The sequence below is a fragment of the Papio anubis genome, chromosome 12 (assembly GCF_008728515.1).
Source record: "Papio anubis isolate 15944 chromosome 12, Panubis1.0, whole genome shotgun sequence".
In the NCBI taxonomy this organism is placed as follows: Eukaryota; Metazoa; Chordata; class Mammalia; order Primates; family Cercopithecidae; genus Papio; species Papio anubis.
In genome coordinates, this window is record NC_044987.1 from 64335099 (window position 1) to 64344953 (window position 9855).

At 35.7% G+C, this 9855-nt stretch overlaps 1 protein-coding gene across 1 annotated transcript; it reads left to right on the forward strand.

Annotated features, from left to right (window-relative positions):
* Nucleotides 1–4418: 4418 nt before the first annotated feature.
* OR52A1 (olfactory receptor, family 52, subfamily A, member 1) lies at nt 4419–5357 on the forward strand. Its single transcript, NM_001168845.1, has one exon. It carries the CDS (start codon nt 4419–4421, stop codon nt 5355–5357), a length of 939 nt encoding a protein of 312 aa, NP_001162316.1.
* Nucleotides 5358–9855: the final 4498 nt, after the last annotated feature.

Here is a 9855-nt window from a genome sequence, read left to right on the forward strand (position 1 = left end):
TGTGTGTGTGTATGTGTGCATATGTGTGCATATGTGTGTGTGTGTGTGTATATATATAAATGTGTATATGTATGTGTATATATATAAATTTGTATATCTATGTATGTATGTATTACCACTGAACTGTACACTTACAAATGGTAAAGATGGGCTGGGCATGGTGGCCCATGCCTGTAATCTCAGCACTTTGGGAGGCCAAGGCAGGTGGATTACGAGATCAGTAGTTTGAGACCAGCCTGACCAACATGGTGAAACCCTGTTTCTACTAAAAATACAAAAACTTAGCCAGGCGTGGTGGAAGGCGCCTGTAATCCCAGCTACTCAGGAGGCTTGGGTAGGAGAATCGCTTGAACCTGGAGGGTGGAGGTTGCAGTGAGCCAAGATCGTACCACTGTACTCCAGCCTGGATGACAGAGTGAGACTCTGCCTCAAGGAAAAAAAAAAAGTAAAGATGGTCAATTACATATGTATATTTTACCTTAATAAAAATAAATTTAAAAAATATTCAGTAGACTAGCTAAAAAAATCTAGAGATAGGTATTGATTCATATGTAAAAGTCTTCCAATATTTACAAGTAAAATGAAAAAAAAAAAAACCCTTGAATTAAGTGTAGAACTCACTGACAGTGTTTCAAAGGATTGACATATGAACTAAAATTTGGACAGTACATGGAGTTAGCACATGAAGGTGATAACTAAATTATTTGGAGTAGATGGAATCACTAGCACATATGAATAGTTTTAGAATGAAATGACCCAGGATAGAATTTTGGAGAGCCCCCAAGTTTAAATAAAATCAGTATAAGAGAAGAGGAAGAAACCAAATGGTATACTAGTCTAAATTGTTTCTTAGTGACAAAAGAATAACCTGAATATTAGATTAGCTCCTATATGCTCTCTAAATCAATTTCATCCAACATGCAGCAGTACCATTGTTTTATGCTCCTTCACAGAGGAAATTCTGGAAAAAGCACATAGGGTTCTTTGCCTTTTCATCTGTATTCCTTATTCTCCTGGAAATTCACTATAAATATTCTCCACCATTAGTATGCTTCCTAAATTTGCCAATGTCTAAACATTATATCAAGTGTCTCTTAGCTACATTCAAGAAAGCCTAGAAACCAGGTGTAAAATGTCAAGGAGAATAGTGTCATATGCATAAGTCTTGCTTAGAATTTATCAGATACTTATGTGATAAATGAAATTTTAATGCATAATCCTATTTTACTAATAATGTAAAGGTAAGACTATTTATAATTTTTTTCATTTCATTCAGACTATATAACATTATCTCCCTCATATATAGTAGGAATATAATGACTGTTTTTTGAAAGAAAAAGAAGGAAGGAAAGAAGGAAGAAAGAGAGAAAAGAGAAAATGGATACAAGTTAACTCAAATGTTCAACAAGCTGCTTCCAGCTTTAAATTTGTAGGACTTAGAAATGTCCATTATAATTTGTCACTATAAGAATGTTACATAATTTACTAAAAGATAAAAAAAACTTCAATAAAATAAAATGGGAAGAATGAAACTGAAGAAGACTGAGGAGGAAATTGTGTGATAAAAAGTAGTTATGAATACAGATTTTTTCTTTTCTGAAAAAAAGAGAAAAACCTTGCCTCAGTGAAAGTGTCACCAAGATATTTATTTAAATAGAATGGAATTGGCATAGAAAAATGTTTGCATTTAAATGGGCTTTAGAATTTTACAAATAGAAATGGCAGAAAAGGAACATAGCTTGTAAAAAAAATGCATATCAATTATTCTGCATTTAGCCTGAGGGAAAAGAGAAGAAGAGAGAAAGGAGATTTCTGCAAGTGTAGAAATAATTATGGGGATATTAGGTGCCAATGAACCCAAGAGGGCTGACTTAAAATTTGCTGGGTCCCTTGTGGTTTTGGCTATCAACTAGGAAATCCCTCATTTCATGCTCATAACTCCTCCTACTTCTCCACACATTCATAAAGGAACATTAAATTGGTGGCTAGCAACTTTTTTATCCAATTTGAGCTCAATAAATTTATCCCGTGTTTCGAATGCCACAGACCTTTCGAATGCCACTTTGAGTTTTACTGGAGGATGAGCACACAAAAATGGTCTCAGACAGACTTCCAGAAGAAGAAGAGTGTCCGTATTAGAGATAAATGAAAAGTGTAAAAAGTCATATGCAAAATGTCCACAGTATATTATATTGGCACATATCCCAGCACCGAACGGAGTAAAATGTATGACATTAGCTGGATGCTGTTACACAGAGTGCAGACAGAAAGTACAGCCATCACAGAACCCGCAGCTTAAGGGAATGCGACTGGAATCACTGGAGAAGAAAAATTGGTGAGTGATGAATGAAAATGTTATGAAAAATGGACAATATTCTTCAGGCATTCGGTAAGAATAAAACCAGGTCTCAATAATAATTGAGGAGTAAGTCTCATGAATTCCAAGTTTCCCCCCATAATTTAATTGCCAGCTTCTCCAATAACAATCACCCTATCCAACTAACCAGGAACTTACATACACCACCACCTGCAACCCTGCTATCTGTGCCTGTCAGGTAGTCCTCACATGTCAGCTCTTTAATCTTGAGTAAGTCAGACATTGTGATTGCCCTTAAAGGATTCTTATTCCAATTGTGATTATCTTTGGAGAAGAAAAAATTTGCCCTATTAGAAAAAGCCAGTGACTTAGGGATGGTAGTGTCATAAAACTAAGCACTGGAGATCAAATCTATGGAAATCACAGTATTTAATTGACCTACAAATTTACAGTAAATATACGTTAGCTGATACAACCTCCCTGTTGTGAAATGTCCTCTGCTGATTTGGTTCTTTGATTTGAAGTTCAGCAACAGTTGAACATTTGTTGTTGAACATTTGAGTGAACTTGTATCCATTTCCTCTTTTCTCTTTCTTCCTTGTTACTTTTCTTCCTTCTTTTTCTTTCAAAAAACAGCTGCTTTTTCTTTCAAAGAAGAGTTGCTTCCTGAATTTCCAGTATATTGGTGACATTAAGTATGTGGTTAGCTCATTCATGAGCTTGCTGAGATAAAGCAACTTTATTGAAATGTCTAGGAAAGAATGAAGTAACTTAACCCTACTTTTCACTGAATCACAAACATTTCTCTAATGTGTAGCTTAAAATGTACTGATCCAAAATATGTAATTTTTAGAAAATAACTATTTTGATCAGAGAACTTTCATATAACGCATAAGAACCCAGGTTTTTCAGAAAATTCAGTCATCAGTGAAATTGAAAAGCGACTAAATTTTCTTCAGTTATTCATAGTGCTTTTCTCAATTTTAGTATCCCCAAGTTTGTCCTGTCTTCCCTGTCTAGTTCTACATTTGACTTCTTCTAAGAAATCTGTCCTTTAGCTTTTTTATTTTCACTAATTTCTTATGTCAGAGCTCACAAATTTATATAAGCATCTCACCTATATTTCATTAAGAACTAATGGGCCTTCATTGGGTCATATTATGCTAATTATAACTCTTAACAGTTTAAAACCAGGAAACTGGACTCTATCCTGCCTAAATGATTCATTTGTCCTTATTCATTATCTGTGGTTTATCAGGAGCAAGTCCTCTTGCTGTATGCATTGTTGCTACTCATCTTGTCCCTTAGCAGTTCCTTCTCTCTAGGTATTCTATAAAGTGTACTACAGAATTTTTAAACTCACGACATTTCAAGAATTTCAGCTGTTAAAAATATATAGGAAAAAATATAATTCCCTTTAACTTTAAAGAAATTTAAAAAGCAATCAGGAGATTTGGCCCAGATTTGTCAAAAGTATAAGGATTTCTATACCTTCTAAAGCACTGTCTTTACATTCTTCTGAATATAAAAAGAAATATATTATGTTCTTGGGTGTCAATTATTTCTACCTCTATTCTCTTTCATTGGGAATCTTTTACACCAATGTACTGGTCAGAGTCTGATAATCTGCTGGTCTAAAATGTTCTTAACTTAAAGAAAATTGGAAACAGTTAAATACTAGAGGAATAGCTGAAATGTGAAATATGGAGAAGTTTATTATACTCATTAAAATGCAATATCCAATAAAAATAAACTTCTATGTATTTTTTTTGTCCACAGGTCTGGAAAGAAATAACAGACAGGCCAGTGGTCCAATCCCCTGTCCAGGTGATTTTGCTGGTTCTAATGTATTTGGATTGTCATGTGCATAACGTCCTATTATGGCACAGTGCCTGTGAATGCCTTACCTGAAAACAGTGATGTTATCTCCATGAATCCATCTTTTCCTTTCAAAACTGTGAATAAGATGAATGATTTTAGAGTTCTACCCAAATCAGACAGACTCAATACAATGACTTTGGATAAAATCAGAAAGCAGAAGAGGAACAGTAACACTGACTGAGAAACTTCTTTTGTTTGCATCAGGAGGCCCAAGGACACTATGTCCATTTCCAACATCACAGTCTACATGCCCTCTGTGTTGACACTAATAGGGATCCCAGGCCTAGAATCTGTGCAGTGCTGGATTGGGATTCCATTCTGTGCCATTTATCTCATTGCTATGATTGGAAATTCCCTGCTTCTGATCATCATCAAATCTGAGGGCAGTCTCCATGAGCCCTTGTACATTTTCTTAGGCATGCTAGGAGCTACAGATATTGCACTTGCTAGCAGCATTATGCCCAAGATGCTTGGAATATTCTGGTTTAATAAGCCTGAAATCTATTTTGATTCCTGCTTGCTTCAAATGTGGTTCATCCACACATTTCAGTGCATAGAGTCAGGCATCCTGATGGCCATGGCCCTGGATCGTTATGTGGCCATCTGTTATCCACTAAGACATGCCATCATCTTCACCCACCAGCTTGTCATTCAGATAGGAACTGTGGTCGTACTCAGGGCTGCTATTCTTGTAGCCCCATGCCTAGTACTGATAAAGTGCCGGTTTCAATTGTACCACACAACAGTCATCCTCCACTCCTACTGTGAGCATATGGCCATTGTGAAACTAGCTGCAGCAAATGTTCAAGTCAACAAAATCTATGGTTTGTTTGTGGCCTTCACTGTTGCAGGATTTGACCTCACATTCATCACATTGTCCTACATCCAGATATTTATCACAGTGTTTCGTTTGCCCCAGAAGGAGGCTAGGTTTAAAGCATTCAATACCTGCATTGCTCACATCTGTGTCTTCCTCCAGTTCTACCTCCTTGCCTTCTTCTCCTTCTTCACGCATAGGTTTGGGTCTCACATCCCCCCTTATATCCATATTCTCTTTTCTAGCATTTACTTGCTGGTCCCTCCATTTCTCAATCCACTTGTCTATGGTGCAAAGACCACGCAGATTCGCATTCATGTGGTAAAAATGTTCTGTTCATAAAATCCACCTTAATTAATGCCCACATGCTTCCTTCTTTTGCAATAGTAACCATATCAAAACAAAACAACAATACGTATTATTTGAGATGCTTGGTTTGTGAAATCTAACAGCATAATAGCTGGTTTTAGATCATCATAGCATATCAATCAATGGGGTTGTAAATTCTACCTGACTAATGAAATTGAGAAGTGTGAAGAGTAAAGTAGTGAATACGTACTGTTTGTTTTTTCTCTTTTATTCTTTAGCCCCTGGTTGAGTTATTCCTCTAAGAATATTTCTCAAGGAGGATTTATAAATTATGCCTTTGTCACTGAATTTAAATGCACCTAAGTCTCGTTGTTCTGAAACGTCCAGGTACTCAATGAAAACAAGTTGTTGACTTTCATTTTCTCCATTATCCTTGCCTTAAAAAAAGAAAAAAATCAAAGGAAGTACATGTTAATGGTGTTCTTATCAAAGAAAACCTTATGAATATCAAGAGACAATAAAGCCTAAAAATTTAAATGCATTTTCAGAGTCATGCAGGGAATTACAGGCACAAAAATTAGAACCAGTTGTTGCATTTGACATATCAACTTTTTTGTTGTTGTTGTTGTTGTTGTTTTGCTAACCCCAAAATTTACTTCTTTATTAATTCATTGTTTTATCAAAAACCTACAATATTATAAATACTATACTACAGAATTGTGACATAATAGTAAATTTGGTACAGTGAGTAATTCTCATGAGTTTGTACCTATGTAATTCTGGAAAAGAGAGACTGAAAGGAAAAGAGGTGGGGGATGGGCCGGCAGGGGAAAGAAGGAAGAAATAACAAGTGTACACATGGGATGTGGAATTCAGAGAGAATGAAGCATTGAAATCTAACTAAAGCAGAAGAGTTGCATTTACTGTATTTTGTTTTTTGGTTAGGCAGTTACCTCTGATTCCTGAGGAATGATGAATGAGTGGCCAAGGTAGATAGAAGAGCAGATTTAAACTAGATAATGTAGTTTAAGGTAACTCTAGTTTTTTCAATATGGTATGAGTGCAAGGTAGAACTTGGGGAGACAAGGAAAATACGAATATCAAAAATGGCTATTAATGCTGTGAGAGTTGCTGGACTTTATTCCAAAAGCTATAATCTGCCATTGGAGAGTGTTCATTTCTTTGCTTGTGTTCTACAAGTAAGACGTGTGTGTGTGTGTGTGTGTGTGTGTGTCTGCTTGGGCATGTGACAGCATACCACACAGCAAATATAAATAAGTCCAGGGCTATTGTGTTAGCGAAGAGGAGGAATATATTGTCTAAAATTAGTGGCATAAGAACTTACGACTAGTTAATTCTTCTTGGAAAACCTCAGGTCATAGATCATTTTTCTCAAGGTTATGGAAAATATTCACATATATGCAGATGTCCATACTTTGATTTACCAGATTAAAGCCACTGCAAATATAAGAAATATTAGATTGCTTGTCATACACCTACCTGGTGGATCCTCTGGCTTCAGGGATTAGGACTTAGCAGATATCCATGGCTGCTGAGAATGATTATGGAGGCTATCTTAAGGGATCTTTTGAGACTGTTTCAAGTTTCAATATTTACTAGAACTAATTTTATTGGATTACCAATAGGGATGGTTTTTCTTAAGTAACATAATTTTCTCAAAAATAAAATAGCCTCTGATGTTATTTCTTAATATTTTAGCCAGAATTCCGCAAACTTTTAAATAAATGGCCAAATAATATATAGCTTAGGCTTTATGGAAAAAGAGGCAAATTCAAGAATATCACATAGGCATTAATATAACAAGACAGAAAAATGTATGTCCACAAATAATTTTTATGAAATTCAAACAATATTAACAACAATAAGAACTGCATTGTCTTTAATTAAAGGTCTACTAATTAAAATAATAGAATCCATTTTTTTTCTACAAAGTGTAGCTGAAAGTTAGAGTTTCCCTATCACCAAATTGATTACAAATGTTCATCTGTGAAAATCATTCTTAACTAGTGGGCTATAGAAAAACAGGAAGCAGGCCAGGTTTGGGATGTTTAACAATTACCACTTTTAGCAGCACCACAGAAAATATGTGGTAATATAGGACCAACAAAGAGAATAATGTGAAACTACAACATATTTGCACCATTTCCGAATTTTAATATCTCATAAAATATGTAGTCCAGAGTTCATATTGTTTAATTACTATAATCTTCAAATTTCAGGATCAGTCCCAAGCTGAGACTTACTGATAGAAAATAGAAAAAACAAATGGGTCATTACAAGGAAAAGAGGATAACCAGGACCCTCTACCCTCTTACACACTTCGACAGGGACAATTATTGAAAACATTCTTAAACATAAAATCGCTTGAAATATAATATTTTTTGTAAGGATAATTTTCAAGAAAGATTTCTAGAAATCACAAAATTAACTTCCAGGAGATTACATCAATTTCAACAATGACTAAAATAACGTTTGTCTAAATTTTCAACAACACTAGTTATTACTGACATTTACCTTTGACAGTTTGATAGGTAAAATATGATTCCCTTTATAATTATCATTTAACAAAGAAATATTTGTGCTGCTATCTTCTTTTCCATTTGTATATTATGTGAAGTACTTCATTGTTTCCTTTGTTCATTTTTCTAATTTATGTCCATTTATTTTCTTCTTGAGTTTAAAATTTGATGAGTAAATATTGAATTATTTCCAAGGGCTTTATTGCTCAGGACTTTACCCAAGGATTTCCAATAGGTTATTGGCATTTTCTCGTAGAAGTGACTTCAGGCATAAAGAAGAAAAGAAAAGGAAAAGTAAAAAGTCTTAATATTGGAGACACTTGACCTATTAGGAGCAGAACACTTGGTGGAAAAAAAAAAAAAATGCTTTCAGGCAGGGCGTGGTGGCTCACGTCTGTAATTCCAGCACTTTGGGAGGCTGAGGTGGGTGGATCATGAGGTCAGGAGTTCGAGACCAGCTTGGTCAAGAAGGTGAAACCCCGTCTCTACCAAAAATACAAAAAATTAGACCGGGGCAGTGGCAGGCGCCTATAATCCCAGCTACTCAGGAGGCTGAGGCAGGAGAATCACTTGAACTCAGAGGGTGGAGCTTGCAGTGAGCCGAGATCGTGTCACTGCACTCCAGCCTGGGCAATATAGTAAGACTCTGTCCCCCTAAAAAAGAATTGCTTTCAGGAACTGACCCTTCTAGCTTTTTGCACCCCTTCATTTAAATGTTCAATTTGGGAAAAATAACTTGCAACATCTGGCTCATTTCCACCCTTCTTGGTAGAGAACTGTCCTTTGGCAACAAGCCTTTTATGTTGATATTCCTAAGTAGTCTCCATTGCAATGTGAGAATACAACAGCATTACCCTCAATTTATCGTTAAATTTATGACCTTTTGAGATTTGGTTAGCAGGCCTATTTGACTTTAATACTAAGCTGTATGCCTGTATTTAAACAGTATTAAAAATGCAGGTGATTCCCAGCTACTCGAGAGGCCTAAGGCAGGAGAATTGCTTGAACCCGGGAGGTGGCAGTTGCAGTGAACCGAGATGGCTCCACTGCACTCTAGCCTGGGTGACAAAGTGAGATTCCATCTCCAAAGAAAAAAAAAAAAAAAAAAAGTGATATCCTACCACATTTATTTATAATTTCTAAAATTGCTCAGAATTTGTATTAATAAGGGTTCTTCAGGGTAAAAAACCAATAGGTTATGCATACATGTATGTATATACACATATATGCAGATAGGTATACATATACATATATATCTGTATCTATGTATCTATATGAGATAGATTAATTTTAAGAACCTGACTCATACAGTTACGAAGGCTGGCAAATCCAAAATCTGCAGGGAGAGCCAATAGGCCGGAGACTCAGGGAAGAGCCAGTGTTGTAATTTAAGTCCAAAGGCAGTCTCCTGGTAGAATTCTTTCTTGATTGGTGCAAGTCAGTCTTTTGTTCTATCCAGGCCTTCAACTGCTTGGAAGGCACATTATAAAGGACAATATACTTTACTCAAAATTTATTAATTTAAATGCCAGTCTCATCCAGAAATACCCACACAGAAACATCCAGAATAATATCTGACCAGAATCTGGGCACTGTGCCCCAATTAAATTGACACCTTCAACTATTCAGAATAAAAAAAACCAAGGCAGAGAGCAGGTAACTACAGCACCCCCCGACGTCAGAGACTCAACATCATGGTTTACAAGTTACTAAAGAAAGAACATTGGGACAAAATAAAGCTTGTAGGAATTCATCGACCTTCAACCACTGATGTGCTAATCTCAGTATTGTAAAGATATCAATTCTCTTTAAATTTAATCTAGAAATGTAGAGTAATCTCAAGCAGAAGGCTATCAAACTTTTCTGGCATAAGTGCAAATGCTTAAAAAAAAGATATTCAATTCAAGAAGTAAAAGCTGAGAGTGAAATGTATGATAGAGTTCTGATAAATAACTCTGCCCTATATTCTAAGATTCAGTGTCTTTTAGATG

Bases quoted from the DNA above. Each gene is read 5' to 3' on its own strand.
- OR52A1 (NM_001168845.1), top strand. From the start codon at position 4,419: ATGTCCATTTCCAACATCACAGTCTACATGCCCTCTGTGTTGACACTA.